The following is a 27,818-nucleotide window of genomic DNA, read 5'->3' as shown; positions in this document are numbered from 1 at the left end:
TTAGACTCGTAAACATTCTAAGTGTCTATTTGTTGCACTTATTTTTCTCGGTTTTGTATAGTTGCTTTCCGACGTTTTTATCAGCAAATAGTGGTTCGTTGAAATCTCCTCATTTCCATTCAATTTCGCGTCTCTACATATTTTTTTAATTTCTTTTGCTGCTACTACACAGTCACTTATCGATTTTTCATGTCTTCCTTTAACTTCTACGATATACGTATAAAGGTCTCTACATTCAAAGTAGGAATTTAATATTCTCAGGTTGTTGATTATGCAAAATTATATTAACTTTACGTTATTGCTGCTTCTAACTTCTTCGGCATATTTCCGTGTTACCCTTTTGGACTTCTAGACATTCAATTCTGAGTACTACGATATTGTACGAGAAGTAAAATGTTTGGTTTTTAACAGTAAACAATTTGTCAAGCTTAGTGGAACATTTGTGATCTGATTAACATAACTTTCGCATGTTATTTGAAAATAATAATTGGTAAGCAATTCCTTACGAACGTGCGTGCGATAAACGAGATTTTTTCAACGAACATAAAAAGTTAAATGGTGCTGATATTTAAAACATTTCACTAATACCAACATAAAACAAAAACCGGTGTCGAAAATATTTGGATTTAGAGTTGACTACGATTAACGCTCTAGTGTTCCACTCCCTAATCGTATTATAAACCGTCATAATTTTTGAGAGTATATTTGTATATAAAAACTCCCGAAAAAGTCTTAAATGAAATTCTAAGCATACTTTGCATAAATTTGAATAAGTTTTATGGAAGTTCGCTTACAGTTATCCCACGCGAAGGTTTTTTAATGTCAAGACCAGAATCCGTGTGGAGGCTACACAAAAATAATAAATTTTTAACTCTGAAAGACGACGCACATTTAAAACAGCACAATAAAATGTTTAGAAATTGAATATCGACTTTCCCATTACTGCTGCTTGCATCATAGAATTTACAAACTCTTAGAATACCGCATAATGTGTAAATAAATCCTCTCCAATGTCGTTATTCATGTTATGGGGTACTGTAGAGTAACAGAATGAAATTGCATTTAGTAGCAGCTAGACATAGAAGAAATCTACAAAATTTTAGAAAATTTATTCGGAAAACTGGAATATTAACCAATCAGCAATAAATTAAGAAAGAAATTTTACGATTGCAATTACAAGCCAGCCGATTGAGATAGATTTTATTTCGATAGAAATAATCAAACAATAAAAAACTGTTATGTACCAATCGCGTGTCTCACATCAATTTGAATTTGACATTGGTGAATACAAAAGCAATAACGACTGTCTGAGAATGCATTTTTTCCTGTCGGCATCTGAAATTTTTAAATGATGTTTCCGACGTTTCTCGATAAATTATTGGACTTCCAATGTAAAAGAAAGACAAAGCAGCCTGGTGTCGGCTGTGTAATAGTGGTATCAGATTTTAATTCCGTTTTTCAGATTTCTTCTAGTGCAGAGCTCATAAAGTCTGAAATACTGGAATGTTGCAAAATTTTCTTATTTCAGTTTTTAATTAAACAATACTTTGTTCAACGTGACTGTATTTTTACTTTTCTAATTAAATCTGTGTACTTGTTTAGTTTGTAAACATTCGACGTAAAAGGCGAGGCTTCACTGAATTAATTATTTTGTTACATAATTGAAATCTTTTAATTTACCTTAATTGACGAAGATATTTTGTGAGGACGAAATTATTTATACCTCGTAGCGCATCACTTTGAACAAAAATAATTACAATAGAAATAATTTTTTCTTATGTTATCATTTATCACACAATTAATTACATTCTGATGAAGGCAAATCCTGATATCACTACATGTCTGACAAAGCAGGCCAATCTGATGTTTTTTTCCGTGAAAAGAAGTAACAACCCAGCGTTTATTTCGAAGGAACTGGCGATATTTCCCTATCTGTATTAAATTTAAATTACTTTGTGTTTACGAAAATTTATTGCTGTACGCCTTTGCATCGGTAAAATCTTTTTATCTCTTCACGAGTGTTGTTAGAGCTTCTCCTCATACTTATTGATGTTTTTAGGTGTAGGTAATATGAAATCTTAGGGATTGCATTTTCGTCCCTTATTTTGTACAGAAACGTGACACGACTCGAGAAGAGGGTCAGGGTAGAAAATTGCCCCTTATTTGTCATCGCTTAAAAATCACCAAATTGAAGTTGAATTCCAGAATGCTGCGGAAGGGCACGCTTTATGCCCCATCAGATATTAATCTGTTTTATGATACCTCGAAATTAGTGTATCAAACGATTTATTTTTACTGAATACGTTTTCTAATCAAAGCTCAACGACATAAATATTTCTTTTTGAAATTTTAATAATTTCAGAAATTCTAGAATGTATTTTGTCGAGTTTAACTGGACGTTACACCTACGACCGCAATTTCTACAATTGTGACATAAATATTTATCTTTCGAACGATATTATTCCCGATTTAATGCAATTTCTGGCTTCTTTGTAAAAAAATGTTCTTTGTTGTGTAGCATCAAAAGCGTCAAAGAAAATCCCTCCAGCGAGAAACTTTTATATTTTTGAGAACTACCTACATTGTATCGAGATCGTGAAGACTCCGAGTTTGTCTGTACCGATACACCGAATTGTTTTATAGTTTTGTAAACATGTTAATCAAGAACTTCGCGCTGACGAATTCCAACAGCTACGCTATCATTCCTTCTAAATGATAAATCGTCATCTGAGACTTGTTTGATCCATAAACCAGAGCGCACTCAGGCTAATATCGACTCTAAGCGTTCAGAAACGATTTGAGCTATAAGCCATGATCCGTGATCTGATACATATCCTAACCATAATTTATCGAGGAAAACAAATTATTCAGGTATGCATCTATTTTAAAATAAAATAACTTGACAACTAATACTTTAAATGTTAAAAAGTGACATAGCCTTGAACTTGTAGTTTAAGAATTCGGGTTAAATTTTTATCCTGTCTTTGAGATTTTTCGGTTAGTCGGCTTTTCGATTTCTTGCTTCGAAAGTTGAATCGAATTCTCAGTTTTTCAAAATTTTAGTTTTGGGATTTTTCAGTTTATTTATTATTCAATTTTTGGATTATACAATTTCTCAATTTTTCAATTGCTCGATTTTCAGTTTTTCGGTTTCTCAATTTTCAGATGTTACTTAGTTTTACGTTTTTTGAAATTTACGATTTTTAAATATTTCGATTTTTCGATTTTTCACTTTTATACTCTCAATTTTTCAATTTCTCGATTTTCATTTTTTCATTTGTTCAATTTTTACGATTTTTCAGGTTTTTGATTTGTCGATTTCTTAATTTTTCAATTTTTTTATTTCTTAGTTTTGGATATTTCAGTTTTGGGATTTTTCACTTTTTCTTTGATTTTTCAATTTTTCGAAGTTTCAGTTTTCGGATTTCTCAGTTTATTATCAAATTTTTAGATTTTACAATTTCTCAATTTTTCAATTCCATCATTTCTCAATTTTGCGATGTTTCAATTTTATATTTCTCCAATTTTTCTCCTTTTCAATATTACGATTTTTTACGAATATTTGATTTTTCAATTTTTCAGATTTGACTTCTATAGATTTTTCGTTTCTTCAATTCTTCAATTTTTCAGTTTTTTGGTTTTTGATTTTTCAATTTTTCAATTTTTTAAGGTTTTGATTTTTCGTCTGCACTCTTTTGAATTTTGGTTTCACAATTTTTCAATTTTTTAATTTCTCAGTTTTTGGATATTTCACTTTGGATATTTCAGTTTTCGGAATTTTTAGTTTAGTATTGAATTTTTCGAATTTACAATTTCTCAGTTTTTCAATTCCATGATTTCTCAATTTTCCGATGTTTCAATTTTTGCGTTTTTCCAATTTCTCTCTTCAATTTTATGATTTTTCAATAATTTGATTTTTCAATTTTTCAGATTTGACTTTTATAGATTTTTCGTTTTTTCAATGCTTCATTTTTTCAATTTTTTAAGTTTTTGATTTTTCAATTTTTCAATTTTTTAAGGTTTGGATTTTGCGACTTCACTCCTGACTTTTCGGTTTCTCAATTTTTAAATTTTTTAATTCCTCAGTTTTTGGATAATTCACTTTTGAGATCTTTCAATTTATCTATTCTTCAGTTTTTCTTTCATATTTCAGTTTTTCGAAATTTCAGTTTAGGGATTTTTCAGATTATTTATTATTCAATTTTTCGATTTTACAACTTTTCAATTTCCCGATATTTCAGTTTTTCATTTGTCCAATTTTTCTCCTTTTTAATTTTACTGTTTTAAAATATTTCGATTTTTCAATTTTTGACTTTTCTAAATTTTCAGATTTTCGATTTTTCAATTCATTTTTTGACTTTCAAATGATCTGTTTTTCTGTTGTCCAATTCTTCAATTTTTCGATTTTTAAATATATAGTATTTTTAGTATTTAGTATTTAGTATTTAGTACTAAATTAGTAAGATTTTTAATTTTGAAATTTTCCAATTTTTTGATTTCTGAATTTTTCGATGTGTGGATTTTTTTATTTTTTCGATTTTTCAATTTTTTGATACTTTCACTTTTCAATATTTAAATTTTAGATTTTTCGATTTCTCGATATTTCAATTTTTCAAGTTTTGGAATTTTTCAAATCTTTCGATTCTTCGACTTCCCAGTTTTACGTTTTCTGTTTTTCAATTTTTCGACATCCCGGTTTTAGATTTTTCGTTTTTTCAAATTTTCGATTTATTAATTTTTCAAGTTTTCAATGTTTTCATTTCCCGATTTATCGAGATTTGATTGTTTAGTTTTTTGATTTATCAGTTTTTCATTTTATAACTTTTCGATTTTTTATATTGGCCGATTTCGGTTACTCAGTTTTTCTATTTTTCCGTTTTTTCCAATTTTTAGGTTTTTGATTTTTCAATTTTTAAATTTTTTAAGGTTTTGATTTTTCGTCTTCACTCTTTTGAATGTTTGGTTTCACAATTTTTCAATTTTTTAATTTCTCAGTTTTTGGATATTTCACTTTGGATATTTCAGTTTTCGGAATTTTTAGTTTAGTATTGAATTTTTCGAATTTACAATTTCTCAGTTTTTCAATTCCATGATTTCTCAATTTTCCGATGTTTCAATTTTTGCGTTTTTCCAATTTCTCTCTTCAATTTTATGATTTTTCAATAATTTGATTTTTCAGTTTTTCAGATTTGACTTTTATAGATTTTTCGTTTTTTCAATGCTTCAATTTTTCAATTTTTTAAGTTTTTGATTTGTCAATTTTTCAATTTTTTAAGGTTTGGATTTTTTGACTTCACTCCTGACTTTTCGGTTTCTCAATTTTGAAATTTTTTAATTTCTCGGTTTTTGGATAATTCACTTTTGAGATCTTTCAATTTATCTATTCTTCAGCTTTTCTTTCATTTTTCAGTTTTTCGAAATTTCAGTTTAGGGATTTTTCAGATTATTTATTATTCAATTTTTCGACTTTACAACTTTTCAATTTCCCGATATTTCAGTGTTTCATTTTTCCAATTTTTCTCCTTTTAATTTTACTGTTTTAAAATATTTCGAGTTTTCAATTTTTGACTTTTCTAAGTTTTCAGATTTTCATTTTTCAATTCATTTTTTGACTTTCAAATGATCTATTTTCCCGTTGTCGAATTCTTCAATTTTTCGCTTTTTAAATATTTAGTATATTTAGCATTTAGTATTTAGTACTAAATTAGTAAAGTTTTTAATTGTGCAATTTTTCAATTTTTCAAGTTTTTGAATTTTTCAAATCTTTCGATTCTTCGACTTCCCAGTTTTACGTTTTCTGTTTTTCAGTTTTTCGACATCCCGGTTTTAGATTTTCTGTTTTTGAATTTTTCGTTTTTTCAAATTTTCGATTTATTAATTTTTCAATTTTTCAATGTTTTGATTTCCCAATTTATCGAGATTTGATTGTTCAGTTTTTCGATTTATCAGTTTTTCATTTTATAACTTTTCGATTTTTTATATTGGCCGATTTCGGTTTCGCAGTTTTTCTATTTTTCCGTTTTTTTGTTTTTTTTTATTTTTCCGTTTTTTCAATTTTTCAACTTTTAACTTTGCGTTTTTTTCGATTCCTCAATTTCTCAATTTTTCGAATTTTTAGTTTTTGATTTCTCGATTTATCGAGATTTTGATTTTTCGATATTTTGATTGTCAATTTCTCGATTTATCAATTTTTCAATTTTTAACTTTTCGGTTTTTCAATTTTGGCCTATTTCGGTTTCTTAATTGTTCGACTCTTCGACTCCTCTTTTGATTTTTCGAGTTCTCGGTTTTTCGCTTTTTTGCTTTTCAGATTTTCGGTTATTCGATTTTCCAATTTTTCGATGTTTCGATTTTTCAGTTATTCAATTTTTCAATTTTTTGATTTCTTAAATTTTGGAGTTTCGAGATTTGGTTTTTCGGTTTTTAAATTTTAGATTTTTTAATTTTACATTTTTTCGATTTTCCCATATTTCGATTTTTTAATGTTTCGAAATCTTGACATCTTGGATTTTCGATTTTTCAAATTTTCGATTATTTTAATTTATCATTTTTTTTCAGTGCTAATGTCAAACAATGAATCGAAAATAACGCCAAAAGTTGTTAGAAAAAACATTCATAACTTCATACAAAGCAGAACACAATGTTTCCAAAACATAAAAACAATTACATTTTCCCGGAAAAAATCCATGGGATTATTACAACTTCAATAATATTCTTTTTAAAACGTTTTGCTATTTAGTACAAAACACAACTAAAGAATTAATTCTTAGTTAAACAAAAAAATAGTTGCGTGTCAAAATCGAGTGGAACATGTGACATAATAAAACCATCTAAATATGTACCAAGAATGTTCACTGCGTTATAAAATCCAACCAAGCAACTATTTCCTGCAGAAATTGTAGTCCAAGCCAACCAAATCGCTTCTGAACGCTGAGAGTCGACACTAGCCTGAGCGCGCTCTGGTCTGTAGATCAAACAAGTTCTCAGACGATGAAATTACAAACAATTAAAATGTGCTTATATACAATAATTTCGTGCTAGTGAACAATATTGGAGGGTTATTTACCAAAAAAAATCTTAAATTAGCGAAGTGGTTAAAACAAACAAATCCCTTAATTAATCAGTTTAATTAAATGATCATCAAACTAAATAAAAAGCGGCAGAAATGAACTAACACCAAACCACGCACCTCCCACTGATACTACAAGAAAAAAAAGGATTCGCTAATTAATCCCCCAAGTCGGTATCTGCCCCGTTTTAATCTTCTACGTGCTATGCGTAAGCGGCTGAAATATGTTTTAGCGAGAATTACACTTCTTCCATGCCCAGAATGTAGGGTGAAAAAAGAAAATTAAATAAATAAGATACAAAAATACAAAGCAACTTCACGGATTCGCATGAGGTGGCGTAAATATGTAGTAGGGGCTTGTTGTAACAGTTTTTAGGAAAACGAATATAATTTGGTATCTATTAGCTGTTTGACCATTATAAAAGTATCTATCGGTAGTCTAACTATTCCCCTATTGGACTGAACAGGCAAAAGGTCAAAATTGTTCATCTTCACTTCACACCAGGCATTTTCTTAAAAAAAGTGCATTGTTACAACTTGCCCCGTGGTTGGGGCTAGTTGTAACAGCCATGAGACAGGTAGTACCCGTAAAAATAAAGCTGATGTTGATACATATTTAGACTTTATTTTTCAAAAATCAACACAACACATCATTATATACAATTTTTTTTCAGTAAAACTGAAATGAACTTTTAGAAAAAGAGTTAACATTAAACATTTGAGTGTTGTCTTCCTTTTTCTTAATATATCTGGAAAGCGATATATGGCATAGGTCAAAATTTTGGCTCGCTTTTCGTATGCTAGGTACGAGATTTGTAGAAGTGAATTTGGGATAAGTTGTAACATGTTACAACTTGCCCCAAAGCTATTGTTACAACATGCCCCGTAGCACAATTTTCTACATTTAATTACATTTCGACAAAATTATGTGGCTTAGCGTCAAAATGTGTAAGGAATATCAAAGCTGAGTAATTTTTGAGCTACATGCAAAACTAAAAGTTTTAAATTAATTAATAACTGATACGAAAAAGCAAATTTTACTAAAGCAATATTTTACATTACTTGGCCAAAACGAAACACGTGCACACATCCACTTACTGCGCTGACTCAAGGAACAGTGGTTGTGATGACATGATGTCTTATGGTGCAAGAATTAAATTCAGTAAAATACCTGACGTTAAAGAGTTTAAATTGTGGGTAAAAATTTAATGTTACAACTTACCCCTGTTACAACAAGCCCCTAGTTCCCCTACAAAATAATGACTTTTATAATTTTTTAATTGTGTAAAATTATTTGCTATTATTATTTAGTAATAGGTTGTACGATAATTGCGTATTGAAAGGATCGATAATGTAACCTATAATAGAATCGGGACCGACAAAATTGAATGATGAATTGATTTCAATGCGGTTATTTTTGTTTGAACGCTGGTCTAATTAGGATGTTTCAAATTATTCAATATATTCAATTAGAGTGTTTTACATTACATGACAAACACTTCAGCTATTTGAAGATCATCAGTTCATGACACAATTGGCATAGAAATCAGGTCGGCTCGCGCGTTGATAATTGCCTAAATATCCCCACCAATAATTTGATGACGTCACCTCAAAATCTTGCGTAGTAAATATTACTAAAATTAGATAAAATAATATACTCCTGTACTTTATGTTACTCTACTTAATAAATTTTTATATTCTAACTAAGCTTTACGACCGATCGATTGCATTATCTGTATTAAATGGTATCAAAGGTTGTTATACAACTTGGATTTTTTTGCGAAAATTTGGATGTATTGGGTAAAAAATCAAGGCGGATTCATAAACCACAAATAGAGAGGTATGTTATTTTAGAAAACTTGAATAGCATTTACCAACCAAAACTGTCAGGTGACGTCATTGATTTGTTGGTGAAGATGATTAGATAAATTTTGATTAACGTTTTGCTGAATACACGATATTTTTAACATTCGTGTAAAATTTGACAACAATCGATCAGGTAATTTCGGAGATTAGCTTACGACGGGGAAGTAAAAATGAAATCGTTGTTGAAACTTTTTGTGTCAAAATGTAAAGATAAATAGAAAACGACTATTTCTTGCATAAATAAAAAGAGTAAATATATATTTTATATAAAACTTAAACGAATAATTGGAACAGAAACTAAAAACAAGAAATTTAAAAAAAAAGGGAAAAATTAACGAATCGAAAAAATGGAAAGAAGAAAAAACGCGAAAGCGAAAAATATGAAAACCCAGATATTCTAAAAGCGAAAACTTATAGTATCGTCATAATTGAACACTGTATCAGCGAAAAACTGAAAAATTAAATATCAAGACATTGAAAAATTGAAAAATCGAGAAACTTAAAAAATAGAAATTGAAGCATCACAATGTTTGAAAATCGAAAATCTGAATAATTTAAAAATGAACATTTGACGAGTATTATATATCGTAAAACTGGAGAAAAAATAAATGAAAATTGTAAATCGAAGAATTGAAAAAACAAAAAATTTAAAAATCGGAACATCAAAAATCTAAAAATTGTAAAATTAAAGAAAATAGAACCGAAATGAAACTGTAAATCGAAAATTTTGACACATGAAAAATTGAAGAATTGAAACAAAAAATCAACAATTCAAAAAATTCAAGTTGAAAAATTGAAAGGAAAATAAAAAAATTAAAAATGAAAAAACAAATAATTATAAAACCGAAACATTGTAAAACCGTAAAAATTGAAAAAGCAAAGAAAATAAAAAACCGAAACGAAAAATTGCAAATCGATAAACGGAAACTCGCGACACCTAAATCGAAAACTTGGTAAATTCGAACACTTGAAAATTGAAAAACTGAAAATTTAAACTTATAAACTGAAAAATTGAAAATCGAAAAGATGAAGAAACAAAAAAATCAAGAATTGAAATTGGTAAATTCGAACACTTGAAAATTGAAAAACTGAAAATTTAAACTTATAAACTGAAAAATTGAAAATCGAAAAGATGAAGAAACAAAAAAATCAAGAATTGAAAAAGTCAAGCTAAAAAACTGCAGAAGCGGTAAATAACGTCACTGCTTTTTACTTTATAGAAGTTATCAGAAAATAAAAGTCGCAAATAATATTTATCATTTTTCAAAAAAGTGCGGTTTGTTGGGTTACATTTTAGGGGCGAGGGAAGTTCTTGGACCAATTTGTTATATAAAAACAAATTTTAGATCTCTTAAATGGATTTTAAAATGAGAAGTTATGAAATTTAAATAACAACTTAGGAAAAACCCTCCAACACATTAGACATAATATCATAAGTTAAATAGTTAAGTCTGAATAAGTGAGTTTCTATCACGTGTTATAATTGAAAAAATTGTTTTAAGCTAAGACAGATTTTTTGTGTACAAAAAACCGACACAGGCGGCGTACAGACAGACAAACAGATAGAAAGCGGGGACATATTTTTTTATATTCTAGGCATCATGACAGATCGAGAAAATATGAAATTAGCCCGTCACCCGATGGACTCAGCTGCTATAGTTGGTTGGTTTATTTACACTCGCGAAGTAAAAACTGTTAATGGAAGAAACGAATAACTGGAACAGAAAACTATAAACGAGAAATTAAAAAAAAAAGGAAAAATTGACGAATCAAAAAATTGGAAGGAAGAAAAAACGCGAACTCGAAAAATGGGAAAACCCAAAAATTCTAAAATCGAAAACTTATAGAATGGTCAAAATTGTAGAGTCACTATTAAAAATCGAGAAATTGAAATCGAGAAAATGAAAAATTCTAAAATCGTAAAATTGAAAAAGTGAAAAATTTTAAAAACATAATAATTACTTTTAAAATGTTCAAATATTTAAAATGAAAAATTGAAAAATAGCAAAACTGAAATATTAAAAATTGAAGCATCATAAAGTTGGAAAACGAAAATCTGAATGATTTAAAAATGAACACTCGACGAGTATTGTATACAGTAAAATTGGAGAAAAAAATTAATTGAAAATTGCAAATCCAAGACTTGAAGAAACGATAATTGAAAAAACAAAAAATTATAAAACTGAAACGTCAAAAAATCGAAAAATTGTAAAATTAAAGGCAAAAAAAACCGAAATTAAAAAAAAACTAAGAATCAAAGCAAAAAGATGAATAATTAAAAAAATTCAAGTCGGAAAATTGAAGGGAAATTAAAAAACTTAAAAATTTAAAAATTGAAAAACTCAAGCTAAAAAACTGCAGGAGTATAAATAACGTTACTGCTTTTTACTTTATCGAAATTATCAGAAAATAAAAATTCCCAATCAATGTTGTATCATTTTGCAAAAAAGTGGGATTTGTTGCATTTCAGGGGTGAGGGAAGTTCTGCTGAACTAACCTTCGACCAATTTTTTATGTATAAAAACGAATGTTGTCTGGCAATATTTTATACATGAGAAATTTTAGATTCCATCGCAAAGAATGAAAATGAATTTTAAATGAGAAGTTGCGAAACGTAAATAACAACTTAGGAAAAAGCATCCAGCGAGAAACTTAAAAAAAGGCAATATTAACGAATCGAAAAATTGGAAAGAAGGAAAAACGCTAAAGCGAAAAATTGGAAAACTCAAAAATTCTAAAATCGAAAACTTATAGAAAGAATCGTCAAAACTGTAAATTCACTCATTGAAAAACTGAAACATTAAATGTCAAGAAACTGAAAAATTAAAATCGAGAAATTGAAATCGGCAAAATGAAAAATCTTAAAATGATAAAATTGGAAAAGTGAAAAATTTTAAATGTGTAATAATTACTTTTAAAATTTTTAAATGTTTAAAATGAAAAATTTTTAAATGTTTAAAATGAAAAATTTTTAAATGTTTAAAATGAAAAATTAATAATCGACAAACTGAAAAATTAAAAATTGAAGCATCATAAAGTTGGAAAATGGAAAATCTGAATGATTTAAAAATGAACACTTGACGAGTATTATATATCGTAAAATTGGAAAAAAAATGAAAATTGTAAATCGAAGAAATGAAGAAACAAAAAATTGAAAAAACAAAAAATTTAAAAATCGAAAAATTGTAAAGTTAAAGAAAACAGAAAACCGAAATCAAAAGTAGTAAATAAAAAATTTTAACACATAAAAAATTGAAGAATCGAAACGTTGCAAAATCTAAGAATTGAAACAAAGGAGTGAACAATTCAAAAAATTCAAGTCGGAAAATTAAAGGGAAAATTAAAAAATTAAAATTGAAAAAACAAAAAATTATAAAACCAAAACATTGAAAAAATAAAGAAAATAAAAAACCGAAACGAAAAATTGAAAATCGAAAAACTAAAAAATTAAGGATTGAAAACTCTCGACACCTAAATAACTTCTCATAGACACCGTTTTAAGTGAGTACCGAACTCAATTCTTTGATCTTCGATGGTACCATGTTGCTAGTTGTGGGGCTATATTTTTTAAATAAATTATAGATTTTTGATTTTTCAATTTTTCGGTTTTTAAATTTCTCGATTTTTCAGCTTCATTAATTTTTCGATTTTTCATTTTTTTTTAAATCGAAATTCGCAATTTCTCCAATTTTAACTTTTAGATTCATCAATTTCCCGATTACCCATTTCTTCGACATTTCATTTTTGGGATTGAGAATTTTTCGAATGTTCAATTTCTCGATTTTTCAAATTCTCTATTTTTGATAATTGAATTTTGCGATTTTTCAATTTGTTGATTTTTATATTTTTGGATTTTTCAATATTTCAACTTTTGGCGTTCCTAAATTTTCAATTTATTGACTAATCGACTTTTCGATTTTTTGATTTTTCGACTTAACGATTTCTCAATTTTTCGACTTATCGACTTTTGAATTTTTCAATATTTTGATTTTTCCATTTCACGATTTCTGGATTTTTTGATATTCATTCTTCAATTTTCCAGGTTTTTGGATTTTTCAATTTGAGCTTCAGGATTTTTCAATTTTTCGATTCTTCAAATTTTTCTTCAATTTAAAATTTCTCTATTTCTGCATTTCTCGTTTTTTTTCAGTTTTATGATTTTTCAGTTTTATGATTTTTCAATGTTTCGAATTTTAAATTTTGCATTTTTAGATTTTTCAATTTTTCGGTTTTTAAATTTCTGGATTTTTCAGCTTCATTAGTTTTTCTATTTTTAAATTTTTTTAAATCTAAATTCGCAATTTTTAAAATTTGAATTTTTCGATTCATCAATTTCCCGATTACTCATTTTGTTCGACATTTCATTTTTATGATTGAGAATTTTTCGAATCTTCAATTTCTCGATTATCGAAATTCTCAATTTTCTGATAATTGAGTTTTACGATTTTTCAATTTTTCCCTTCTTCAATATGTTGATTTTTCAATATTTTAATTTTAGGCGTTCCTAAATTTTCAATTTTTTTATTTTAACCGACTTTTCGATTTTTTGATTTTTCGACTTTACGATCTTTCAATTTTTCGAGTTGTGGACTTTCCGAATTTTCGATATTTTGATTCCATTGCTCGACTTCTGGATTTTTTGATTTTCAATTTTTCAATTTTTCAGGTTTTTGATTTTTCAATTTGAGTTTCGGGATTTTTCAATTTTTCTATTGTTCAATTTTTTTCTTAAGTTTCAGAGTTTTCTATTTCTGTATTTCTGATTTTTTTTCAGTTATTTACTTTTTCAATGTTTCGTTTCTTAAATTTTACTTTTTATCGATTTTTCGGTGTTTAAATTTCTCGATTTTTCAGTTTAACTAATTTTTGGATTTTTCATTTTTTTTAAATCTAAATTAACAATTTTCCAAAATGTTAATTTTACGATTTCTCGATTTTTCAATTTTTCCATTCTTCAATCTGTCGATTTTAAAATTTTCTGGTTTTTCAATATTTTAATTTTTGGCGTTTCTAAATGTTAAATTTTTTGATTCATCGATTTTCCGATTTTGCGACTTTACGATTTTCAATACTTCACTTTTTCAGGTTTTTGATTTTACTGTTTGATTTTCGGGATTTTTCAATTTTTCGTTTCTTCAACTTTTTTTCTCAAAGTTTAATTTTTCCATTTCTGGATTTTCCGTTTCTTTTTATTTTTTAGTTTTACGATTTTTCAATTTTTTTAATTTTGTGGTTTCTCATTTTATTTTGTTTAAATTTGCAAATTTTCAAATTTTAATTTTTCGATTTATCAATTTGGGGCTATTTCGATTGCTTGATTTGTAGATTTCTCGACTTTTGTTTTCAGTTTACAAAACTCCATGAATTTTATGGAAAATATTATCGATTTTTTCTGCGGAAATCATATATGAAAGATGAAAGAGAACACAAGATTCTTTGACAAACTCTTCACTTTTCACTCCCATTCAAAAAAAACCTCTGAGAATGATTATTTATCTTGCTGTTGATTTTTTTGTTCATGACATGGTACAATATATATGAATACAGAAGCTACAGTACCGTAAATAAGTCTCATTTTATTATTAATTATTAAATATAGGCGGGTCCAACATTACAGTATTCCCAATTTTCCAAAAAAAAACGCTAAACCATTCTTGATGAAAACTCAAAGCTGATTTTAATATAAAATCTTTTGAGATGACGTCATCAAATTCTTCGTGAGGATGATTAGCCAAATTTTGGTTAGCGTTTAACCATTTATATGATATTTCTGATATACGTACAAAATTTGATTAAACATCGGTCCAAGTTTCCTGATTGTCTGTTTAATAACACGACAAAAACAGGTAGATAGACAGACAGACTCTAGGGGTCATGAAACGTCTAGAAAACATGAAACCGGCAAATCACCCAATTAAAAAATGGATAAGCGAATCTTGAATATAAACTTTTATAAGACTAGAATAAATGTGTATCTGTCCTTTATATGTTCAGTCACTCGCAAGGATTTCAACTTTTATTTAAAATTTCTTTTTAACTAATCCTGCATCATTTTATAGTGACTATGTTAAAAATTAACTAACTGCTTTTCTGTTTTACAGATTTCAAAAGTGTGTTTTGTAATATAGAAAGAAAAATGATAATACAAGGTTTCTATGGATGAAAAAATGCTCTCAGGATTAAAATAATTTTGTAATTTAGTGTCAAAAGTTTGACAAATTTGATGATTCCAATCAATCAATCAATCAATCAATCAAATACCTTTATTGATGTGACAACCGCAGTTTTACATAAGTCAAAATTCCAAATTAAATACACAATGCCGGCTTAAAGTTACATAACATTATTAAAATTAAAATTACATAGAAAGTAATCCTCAAATGAATAAAAACAATTTCTAATGACAAAAGACCGTACTTGTTTTTTAAATTTGGGCAGTGGCAAAATACGGACTTTTGGTGGCAACATATTAAAAAATTTAACTCCGTAGTATCTTGTACAGTTTTGAGTGCATGTTAATCTAATGTGTTTCGATATGAAGTTGTTTCTATGTCTAGTATAATACTTATGGGTATCAGCGTGGCAATAATAGTCTTGAAAATTTTGTTTAACGTACATTAAGCTTGAAAAGATATATAACGAAGGAAAAGTCATAATCTCTAAATTAATAAAACTCTGTCTACAATCTGCCCTATAGTTTAATCCAGGCATCACCCTTATTACCCTTCTCTGTAACTTAAAAATTAAATGTCTGATGTGAGAATGTCCCCAAACCAAAATACCATAGAGCAACGTGGACTGAAATAAAGCAAAATAGGCAGTTTTTAATATTGTCAAGGACATCTTGTCTTTTAGTTGCCTTAACACAAACGTAACTGACGATAATTTGTGAGAAACAGCAATTCCCTGTGCATTCCAATTTAATTTATGATCAATATTAATGCCTAGAAATAAAGTATGGTCAGAAAACATGTTACTGTATTTAACAGTAGAGGTTCTCAGTGAAAAAAGCATTCTGACGGTTTTTTCTTGATTTATTGAAAGTAAATTATTGATAAACCATTCAGTAGCTCTCGCCTGCGTGTCCCTATCCTCCATTAATACGTCGTTATACTCATTGTTACTATTTAGAAGTGAGGTATCATCTGCAAATAGTGTACATTTCGTATCTTGTAAATGTAGCGGTAAATCATTAACGTAAATTAGAAAAAGTAAAGGGCCTAGGACGGATCCTTGGGGAACCCCTTTTCTAATGGTTGCAAATTCCGATAACTCCCCATTGTAAATTACTCTTTGCAACCTATTTCCTAGAAAGGACGATATTAATCTACAACTCTCAGGAAGTAAATAGTAGCAATAGAGTTTCCGAATCAATACAGAATGGGACACGCAGTCGAAAGCTTTCCTCAAATCTAAAAAAGTCGCGGAAGCAACTTTACCTTGGTGTAAACAATCATTTATTCCATCTACAAAATCAATGATGGCATTTGAACTACTTTTTCCAGTTCGAAAACCAAATTGGTTTCGACAAATTAGATTATTCTGTTCTAAATATGACTTTAATTGTAGATATAAATTTTTTTCCAATATTTTAGAGAATATCGGCAAAAGGGAAATTGGCCGGTAGTTACCCATATTACTTTTTTCACCCTTCTTAAAAATCGGAATGCCGGTAGCTATTTTCAGACAATTGGGAAAGGTAGATCTTACTATACAATTGTTTATCAATTTTGTCAGTGGGGAGATTATCACATCTTTAATACTTTTTATGAGATCCACACTGATACCATAACAATCATTAGCTTTATTGTTACGTAATTTGTCTATTATTTCACGAACATGGGTACAAGATACTACGTCGAACTTAAAATAAGATCTTTCATGATTACTTTTACAATCACTATTTGAACATAATAAAGAAATAGGATCACAATTTGGAGGAGACATATTATTGACTATACTATCTGCTATGCTGTTAAAATAATTATTAAAGTCCTTAGCATTTAGATTACATTTCTTGGAGTCATGATTTATATTAACACTGTTATTTTTATTTTTAATGACCTCCCAAGTAGCTTTGACACAGTTTTTAGAATTTTGTATATATTCATCATTAGCCTTTATTTTTGCTAACCTAATTTCATTTTGATATAATTTCTTTTGGGTAATCATAGCTACTTTTACATCATCGTTATTTGTAAGTAAATATAACTCATGTAAAAAAGACAGTTTCTCTTTTATTAGTCTAAGTTTATCATTGAACCAACTAATTCTTTTGGGGTTATCCGCCTTAATAATTTTTACAGGAAACGAAAGATGATAATAATGTAAACTGATTTCAAGAAATCTCTGAAAACCAGCATTTGGATTACTGTCAAATTTTTGAAGCTCAAAGGTCCAATCTACACCATATAAATAATGATATAAATCAAATTTTCCAAGTTTGGTTATAGGCCTTATTTGTTTATAATAGTTCATAACTGGATAAGTTGAACAGTCAAATTATAACAACATACCTATGTGATCAGATAGACCTAAATATAGACGATCTACTTGAAATTGAAAACTGATATTAGTAAATATATTGTCAATACGATTAGACCCTGTTGTATTGAAATGTACAGTTGGTATGAGATTATAGCTTAAAAATAAGTCGCATAGTAAAGTTTTCTTCATACTGGTAGAATTAAACACTACATTAAAGTCTCCACCTATGATAACATTTTGATAGTGTTCTAATTTACTTAATAATTTATTCATAATATCTATAAATAAATTGAATTCCCCTGCCGGAAGACGATAAATGTTGACAATTGCTACATTACTATCAATTAATTTAATTGCTGATATTTCACATACCTTTTCTATCGAAAGTTGTTCAAGGCTACACAGTCGTATGCATTTTAAATTTTGAGCTGTAAAAATAATAGATCCACCATAATTTTCTTGATCTCTTGAAAAATACGACTGAGCTGTAAAATTTTCAGTTTTTAACAATTCACATTCCGTTTTTGAGAACCAGATGCATAACACTGAAATGGAGTCATAGATAGTTAATAGTTCTAGTGCACCTATTTTATTGCGCATGGAGCAAATATTTACAAACAGTATTTTCATTTTATTTTTTACTTTGCTGGTGACGTTACCTTGATTGTTTTTACTAAAAAATTGAACCTCCTAACACATACACCTGGAGGCCACAAGTTAGGTAGAGACAGATTTGCACATAGTGAGAAAGGGACTCCAATTTTGAAAGCAGAGTTGTTACCCACGGTATCAAGTTTTTCTACAATAAAATCCTCATCCGGATATTCTTCTTTGAGATAGTTGACTACAGTATTTTCGGTGGCATTTTTATTGCTGATTCTTCCTACATACAACCATGCACGTTTAGCTGTACCAATAAGAAGTCCTTTAGAACGATCTTCAATTGCTGTACTTATATTAGCTATCTGCTTCTTTTTTCTGTCACGTTTGTAAGAGTCTTCTTTCCAAGGAATATCCTTAGGGACATCAGAAATCGTATTATTGTTTTCTACTGCAGTTTTAATTATCCTTGTAGCCTGGACTTTTCTTGAATTGTCTTTATTAGGTGTTACTGGATTATCTGGTCTGGAATTTCCTGGTTTTCTTGATCAGCTAGTACATTTTGAGAGGATAACTGAATCTGTTTACCCAAAACAAGTTGGCCAATGACTGATGGATTGTTGGTGATTTTCGTAAGCGTTTTTAGGTTAGATTTCTTTGGATCACTATTATCAGATGTAGCGAACTCTTTTTTCGTGATGAATCTGATAAGTTCGATGTTCGAGTCTCGCAAATTCCTAACTTCAGTTCTTAGTTCTTTAAGTTCTGCTAGCAAATCTTCTGTTGCCTCATTTACAATTACACTAATCGCCATCTTAAATTCATGGCTTCTTAATACATCCGCTACGATTTCATGGATGTTAGCCGAGTCACAGTCACCTTGGTCTACCTCATACAAAGAGATAGGATTTTTCACTTGGAGGGCTCTGTTTAGGCAAGACGGATGAAACATAGAATCACATTTCTTGCAACTAACTGACCACATTGTTTGCAGCTATTTGATATAAAATCCGCAGAATTTATCACACATGAAGACGCTGTTAATTTGTTCATGGCGCACGCGCAATCAAAGCATTGTTATTATTTATTTTATTTTTAAAATAAACCTATAGAAACGTATTTTTATCTTTCGTCTTTCAAAATCCTACAAACTTTTTAAGAAATATTGCATAATAAAATTGCAGTTAGTTTTCTCTAGAAGCCTTAAGATCACCATTGACTTTTGTGGACGATCAATCGGCGCCATTTCTTACCAGTTTTAGGGTATAGTAAGGGAAATCTGAAATGACAGACTTAACTTTTATAGTGTTAACATTAAAATATTTCCTTCTGTTTATTACTTGGTACGATTTTTTCAAAGACGAAAATAGTTTAAATAATTATTTTACATTGAAGGAAAAAGTTGGAATAAATTTTGTTGAAAATACCCACAAACAATTTAATTTTCAAGTACTCCAAGAATATAAAGGATGCTTATTCTTGAGAAAATGAATAAAAAAAAAGCTTTTTAATTTGATTTTCTTAATTACTCTCCAAAGCAGAAAACAAGTTTTTGTAGTCTTATTTAGTCTAGAACTATTTTTTTATTTTCATAAATAATTAAAAATTACGACATTTCGTTCAAAATCAGAACTACTCCTACCGGCACGTCACACAGGAAAATTTCAAAAGATTTTTGAAATTTTTTCCAATATGTGGTCATCGAAGTGATTTTAATTTTTCTTATGAAAAATCACCAGAAACTTAGATATTTTTGTGCTTTCTGAAGAGTCATTGCAACTTATTTCTGAGGGTGAATATCAGTATTTTCGCTGATCCAAGTCTGATGAAGTTAACATTTTATGGATTTAAAAGTCAGAGCTGCCACTTTAAATTTCCCCGACTATAACGACAATATTAGGGGGACTCGCCAGAATAACCATAAATAACTATTAATTCTAATATTCTAAAAGAATACGAAAAAAGATTATTTGCTATGAAGGTCTATTGTCGACTATTTGATATCAATAGTCTTTAATATCAATCCCTTTTACTCATCTCAGCTCCTGTAGACTTTAGGAAGATTATGAACGCGTAAATGATGATCAAAACCAGGTGAATTCTGGCAAAAAGTTTAGCGTAACCGAGACAATACACCATCATATCACGTCGAGGTGCATTATTCAGGAGGCGTAATTGCCCCCCGAGCCCAACGCGCAGCGAGATTGGGTGTTATTTCTGTTAATTCGGCCGAGATCAATGTTGGCGATAGAGCTCATCCAATTTTGAAACTCGTAATGTCCGCTTAGCGGATTGTTGGAGTTGAGAGTCGCAACCGGCTAACTTTCCAAATAAATTAATAATCAAATTAGGCGAAGCTGTTATAATAAATGTAGGATAACAGACCGGAGCTAATCCGAGGACATCAGGTAAAACCACTTCTGCAAAAGCCACTAAATTTGCGGAGGTAATAGCTGTCTCTCCATGCGTGGTTAGTGAGTCGGTCGTGTTTCAGCCACCTTTCCCCGCTATCCAATAACATGCAAATGTATGTAAAACAGCCATCAAATTACATAACACCGAATCATAGAACGTTTTAACATCGCTTCTTGTGCTGGGCTTGTAGGAACATCACGGGGAGGCTTATAACTACTAGCTAATTGATTTATACGGCAAACCCGAAACGCATTCTCGGGGTGAGAAACTCGAACAAGTATTTATTTTCTTTTTCTTTGTGGATCTTCCGAGGACTGACACTAATGGAATTAATTAGAATGTTGAAAATGTTTATTTAGCCAATCAGTTGGCTCGAATCGCGTTCGAAATCTTTTCCTCCGAAACGGGAAAGGTCACCTTCGTGTGTAGTGGAACGGAATATTACTAATTAATCTCCGGAGATCGAAATGAATAAACTATGAGCTTTCCATTCGTTAATTAGCCTAAAGTTTTCAAAAGATAAAACATCAGCCCTTAGACATGATCCTCTTTTAATTTAGTTCTTATCAGAATTAAGGAAAAATTCTACGTCTCTCTTTCAGATTACGTGCACGCCTACCTCTGCAAGAGATTTTTCGGGCTTATGGAGTAATAGCGATAACGGTATAAATTCTTAAAATTTTTATCCCTTTCGTTCGCTTTAATCATAATAAATGTTTGCCCTAATCATAATACAACACTACGTTTTTATCAAAACGGCAGACCGGGTTTAAAGCTGATCCTTCATAATATTGTTTGATATGTAACGCGGGATCATTATTCTAATCCGAATACGCGTAGCAAGTAATGACTTTTACGTCCATCACGCGAAAATACGACCTACGGAAGAATTGCTAAAATTTAATATTGAAGGATTACTTCTAGATCTAGATTTTAACAATTCGGCTCTTATAACTTTCTACAAACTAGATCAAATAAGTAAGTTTTGACATGTTAAAACCACATTCAACCAGTTGTTGGTAAATATAGTAATGAACATGTCATGGTGACCAAAATATTGATGACAAGACTTAACTTACTCCACGAGGGCAACCATGTTTTCGTTTTGTAATCGTCTGCAAAAGACTGCGATCACTGACCTAGCAGCCTTAACTATACAACATTTGCTACTAAAGAACCGCAACGCCAAACTTTAGGTTTATGTTCGAAATCTGTCTATTAACTGAATAAGAAACTTTCCTTCAAGGGCAGACGAGAAAACAAGTTTACTCGTAGATATTTTCACAATACAAAGTGCCAAAAATACCCCTTCATCAGGATGAGGTAGCTTGACGTGGTTTAAAATCGAAGATTTTTACTCAAAAAATAGGGGATTCGTTATTAATAAATTCCAATAATGTGCAGAATCGAAAAAACACAAAAATACTATAATAAAGGAAAGCTAAATTTCAATTTATTGGGAACAAAAGTGTTCCCAATAAATACGATAATACTTATTACCTGAGGAACAAGTTCCATAGTTAGTAAATCGTCTTAGGAGCTTTACTGTCGGACAAAAAAAAAAAACGTTTGGTCTCCCTTGACTTGTTATTATTATTCTGATGAAGCGAATATGATCCGAAACTGTTATAAAAACCAAATAAATGTCGTCTAGAGGAAAGAGTTTCATCACAAATAAAAAAACACGAAGAATGTGAAAAAATCAATAGTATTGTATAGACGAATTTTCTTTCAACTCTTTCAAAAGCAAAATTTTGCAATAGGTACTATGACGATTTCGGCCAATTTTGTACAATATCAGAAATTTAACTAAAAACATTTTCTTACAAATTTTGACTTCTAGAAGTTACTTTCCGACTTATTTCTTTTGAAGCTCCTACTATTTTGCCTGAATCTTTCAGTGAAATATTGCAGTTTTTTTTGGATTAAAGAAAATATTTTCAAGCCGGCTATTTTCAAGCCTAGCACCGGTAATATGTCGAAATCTGTGTATATCCCATAATTTTTTGACAACTGTTTCAAAAGCAAATTTCGCAAAATTATGAAAATTTTGGGCAATTTTGGACAATGTTCGAATCTAAAAATATTTTCTTGCAGATTTCGACCTCCAGAATGAAGTTAGTTTCAGACTCTCTTAACATTTTTCCAAAATCGCCACTGAAAACTACAATACGAAATATTATAAAATTTGATTTGGGGAATTTATTTATTTGAACTTTTTTTATTCGGATAAAACTCATTTTAACATTCTAGTGCAGTTCAGTTTTCAATTTTCCAACTTTTAGATTTGATTTTTTAAATTTTTATTTTTACTTCCCAAAAGTAAGCTAAAGGAGTATTGTAATCGAAGCCATTAGATGACTGGCTACTTCTATATTGTCTCGACGTTTCATGACCCCTGCAGTACGAAACATAGGTTAGAAATTTAATAACCGAAATTACCGGACAGATTGTTGTCAGATTTTGATCCCCACCAACAATTGAAAGATGTCTTCTCCAAATTTTATAATAGTAAAACACGGTTTACAGAAGTTCAATTAAATATTTGATTGAAATTAAATTTTCAACATGGCGTTAGAGTAACACGTGACCGATTCTACGCCAATCGGACTCGCTAAACACCTCGTTAAATGCCTGATTAACTTAATCTCACTTGAAATTGTATAAACTGGCCCTAAAAACTACTTTTATAAAAAAAACGTACCACTCCATTTGTAGTTTATAAATCCGTGTTGAATTTCTATCCTAGGTATCGAGTTTTTTTAAAACATTAAAATTTTTCTCTTTCCCAATTATTGGAATTTTAGATTTTTCGGTTTCTCGATTTTTCAACTACGGATTTCTCCATTTTTCGATTTTCAGTTTTGGCATTTTCAATTTTTCAGATTCTCGATTTGTCAAATTTTCGATTTCCTTTTTTTTATTTTCCGATCTCTAAACTTTTCGAAATTTCAGTTTCACGATTTTTTAATTCTTCAATTTTTTATTTTTTTTATTTTTTCATTTTCAAATTTTCAATTTTTGACGTTCCTAAGTTTTCGTTTTTGAATTTTTCAAATACTGGACTTCTCGATTAATCGATTTTTCAGTTTTTGTGTTCCTCGATGTTTCAATTTTTTTCGGTATATTTCACTTTCGAGATTTTTCGATATTTCGATTCTTCAAGTTTTCTATTTCGCGAGTGTCCCATGTTTCAGTGTTGGAATATTCAATTCTTGAATTTCTGATTTTTTTTATTTTTTGATCTCTAAATTTTCCAATATTTTAGTTATACGATTTTTGAATTTTTTGATTCTTCAATTTTTAATTTTGTTGATTTTCCCGTTTACAAATTTTCAATGTTTGGCGTTTCTAAGTTTTTGATTTGTTGATTTTTCGAATTATTGACTTTTCGATTAAACTTTTTTCATTTTCTGTATTCCTCATTTTTTAAATTTTTTTGATTTTTCAATTTTTCTGTTTATTTCAGTTTCTGGATTTTTCGATATTTCGATTATTCAAGTTTTTGATTTTTCGATGATGCGATTTCTCAATTGTCCCATATTTCTGTGTTGGAATTTTTAATTCTTCAATTTCCAGATTTTTCAAATTTTCGATTTCTGATTTTTTTATATTTTGATCTTTAAATTTTCCATTTCAGTTTTACGATTTTTCGAATTCTCGACTTTTTGATTAAACGATTTTTCACTCTCTGCATTCCTCAATTTTTCATTTTTTTTTATTTTTCAATTTTTCGGTATATTTCAGTTTCGAGATTTTTCGACATTTCGAATGTTCAATTTTTCGATTTTTTGATGAATAGATTTCTCGATTTTTTTCATATTTCAGTTTTCGCATTTTCAATTCCTCAATTTTCCGTTTTTCAAATTATCGATTTCTCAGGTTTTTATTTCCGATCTCTAAATTTTCCCACATTTCAGTTTAACGATTCTTCAGTTTTTCATTTTTTTGATTTTTCCATTTTTCAAAGAGTCAACTTTGGACGATACTATAGATACTGTAGAAAATAAATTATTATTACGATACTAAGTTTTCGATTTTTCTATTTCTCAATTTATCAATTTTTCGATTTTTCAGTTTTTGAATTCCTCAATTTTTCAATTTTTCGGTATTTCAATTTTGCGATTTTTGGATTAATGGATTTATCAATTTTTCAATAGTTTTTTGACTTTTCAATATTTCGTTTCTTCAATTTTTCGATGATTCGATTTCTCGATTTTCCCATGTTTTAGTTTCGGAATTTTCAGTTCTTCAATTCCCCAATTTTTCAAATTTTCGATTTCTGATCTTTTTTATTTTTCGATCTCTAAATTTTCTGAAATTTCAGTTTTACGATTTTTCAATTTTTTTATTCTTGAATTTTTCATTTTTTTAATTCTCTCGTTTTTGAAATTTTTTTTGGCGTTTCTAAGTTTTTAATTTGTGGATTTTTCAAATTCTCGACTTTTCAGTTTCTGTATTCCTCAATTTTTCAATTTTTTTTTATTTTTCAATTTTTTGGTATATTTCAGTTTTGGGATTTCTAGTATTTCGATTCATCATTTTCTCGATTTTTCGATGATTCGGTTTCTCGATTTTTTTATATTTTAGTTTTAGCATTTTCAATTCCTCAATTTCCCGAAATTTCAGTTTTACGATTTTTCTATTTTTTGATGTTTCAGTTTTAATTTTTTTGATTGTTCCATTTTTTAATAGTCACAAGTTTTCGATTTGTCGATTTTTCTATTTCTCGATTTTTTGATTAATCGATTTTTCGTTTTTTCAGTTTTTCAATTCTTCAATTTTTCAACTTTTCGGTATTTCAGTTTCGGGATCTTTGGATTTATCGATTTATGAATTTTTGGATAGTTTTGGGATTTTTCAATATTTCAGTGTTGGAAATTTCAATTCTTCAGTTTGACAGTTCATCAAATTTTCGATTTATGATTTTTTTATTTTAAGATCTGTAAGTTTTCCGATATTTCAGTTTTACGAATTTTCAATTTTCTGATTCTTCAATTTTTCATTTTTTTAATTTTCCCGTTTTTCAAATTTTCAATTTTTGGCGTTTTTAAATTTTTGGTTTATGGATTTTTAGAATTCTCGACTTTTTGATTAATCGATTTTTCAGTTTCTGTACTCCTCAATTTTTCAATGTTTTTGATTTTTCATTTTTTTTTTGGTATATTTCAGTTTTGGGATTTTCGGTATTTCGAATCTTCAATTTTTCGATGATTCGGATTCTCGATTTTTCCATATTTCAGTTTTAGCATTTTCAATTCCTCAATTTCCCGGTTTTTCAAATTTTCGATTTCTCAGTTTTTATTTCCGTTGTCTAATTTTTCCGACATTTCAGTTTTACCATTTTCCAATTTTTTAATTTTTCAATTTTTTATTTTTTTTTTTGTTCCATTTTTCAAATAGTCAACTTTTAGCGTTACCAAGTTCTCTATTTGTTGATTTTTCTATTTCTCGATTTTTTGGTTAATCGATTTTTCGATGTTTCAGTTTTTGAATTCCTCAATTTTTCTATTTTTCAATTTTTCGGTATTTTAGTTTTGGGATTTTTCGATTTATCGATTTATCAATTTTTTAAAATTGAAAAATTCGTCTAAGGCTATTTAGGTACAACTTTCCCCGACCTTAAGGCCCAACAAATTCAGCTTCTTCGAAAAATTTTTAAATTTTATTTTAGAAATAAAAAAATATATATACTTATTACCAATCACAGTGTAAAAAAAGTAGGTGGTTATGAGGAGATCGAACCGGCGACCTCCACGTGTTTCGCGGTCGTTAGTCCGATTCTACATCATCCAAACTTAACATTTGGGGTCGAACCATGAAGTTGGCATTCCAGCTATGTGACCCTAATTGTGAAACCGAACAAGGAACATAACGATTTTAAAAATAAGTTTGATGGCCTTCTAGAAGGCTTTTTTCAAACATAACATAAAATATTGATATATAATGTGTATTTGTTTGAGAAAATCTCATCGCCTGGGGTCAAAACTCAAGACAGAATCATAAACCACAAGTAGAGGAGTATGTTATTTTTAAAATTTCAACGGAATTTTTTAGATCACGATATCCCCAATCTGTTTTCCTGGTTTTCCACGTACTGACTTTTGACCTTCTGACCTTTGATCTGACCTGACCTGAGCTGACCTGACGAACAAATCTCATGCTATGGACAAGATCGAAGTTTTCCGTTCCAGTCAACATGAGTCAACGTATTAATAAAAAATTTCAATAGTAGTTTGCATTATTAATACAAAGTCAGCCGCATTAAAATAATTTATACTACCTTTTAGAACTAATGCCAAACTTTCTATAAATATACGAATTAACTAAATGGTTATTTTTCCGCTTTATTTGCGCTAATATACGTAAAACACTTCTAGAGGTAAACACCAAATTGGAGCTTTTTACTTAAAAAAATGCCCCCATTGTTTTAATAGATATTAATGGTGAAAAAAAAGCAAACCAGTTTAATGCCGTCTTGTACATTTCATATCTAAGTATTTAAATCATAATTTCTGGCATAAACTGACTAAATCAAGCTTTCATGAAAATAAAGTTCGCCTGAAGCAGAGAACTATGAAAGAACTAGTTATATGCAAAATTGAAAACTGTGGGAGAGAAACGAAACAAAGGATGGCCTGCTTCTGCTACTAATATTGATAGACGTTATAGAGAGGAAAATAAATATTTTCTGCTTCCAGACAAAGACTGACGTAAATAATAGAAAACTATAAATGCTTTAGATGAAAGTTTTTATGAACAAACTAAGATTTATGACTGGTACTATTTTCACACTGATAAATATGATTAGACTTATTCCTCCAACACCCTTCCATACGCAGTCCCGTGGTTAGCTGTATTTGTTTAATATTAAGTAAATCTGTTAGCCTTTAGAAGTTCGCGAGCGATGTTGTTGGATGGAATCCGCAAACGTTTGCTCAGATAAGTCCTTCGGCGGTGTGTTTTGCAATAACTGAGTTTGTTGTTGTTCTTTCAGTGCCTCCGGATATCCTGGACTACCCTACTAGCACCGATATGGTGGTGCGTGAGGGATCCAACGTGAATCTCCGTTGTGTTGCCAAAGGATCACCAGAACCTTCAATTACTTGGAGACGAGAAACCGGAGAGCCGCTCAAACTGCCAACTGGAGAAGAAGGTGATTATAATTTATCATGTGATACACAACAGAAGCAAAGATTTGACGTAAAGTTGATGAATGAGCAACTCGCGCCTCTTATTTATACCATGTTATTGAACTAATTCGATAAACGCGTCTTTGTGAAGAAATGACGGTAATGAATTGTGAAAGATGAATTAAACTCATACTTCATCAGACGAAAAGGACGAGAGAAATGCAGCGTTCGGGTGCATTTCGGTTGCT

At 29.4% G+C, this 27,818-nt stretch overlaps 1 protein-coding gene across 2 annotated transcripts in view; it reads left to right on the top strand.

Moving 5' to 3' along the window:
* LOC135128994 (neurotrimin-like) overlaps window positions 1-27,818 on the top strand; it is a 263,914-nt gene that overhangs the window by 159,393 nt on the left and 76,703 nt on the right. For both annotated transcript variants that reach the window (XM_064056078.1, XM_064056077.1), the window contains exon 4: window positions 27,435-27,593. In XM_064056078.1, the coding sequence (XP_063912148.1) occupies window positions 27,435-27,593 (159 nt within the window). The remainder of the gene's footprint in view (window positions 1-27,434; window positions 27,594-27,818) is intronic.

The sequence above is a fragment of the Zophobas morio genome, unplaced genomic scaffold, assembly GCF_036711695.1.
Source record: "Zophobas morio isolate AGI-343-1 ecotype UQ-CSIRO unplaced genomic scaffold, CSIRO_AGI_Zmor_V1 ptg000014l, whole genome shotgun sequence".
Lineage (NCBI taxonomy): Eukaryota > Metazoa > Arthropoda > Insecta > Coleoptera > Tenebrionidae > Zophobas > Zophobas morio.
This window is presented reverse-complemented; position numbering and strand designations above follow the sequence as displayed.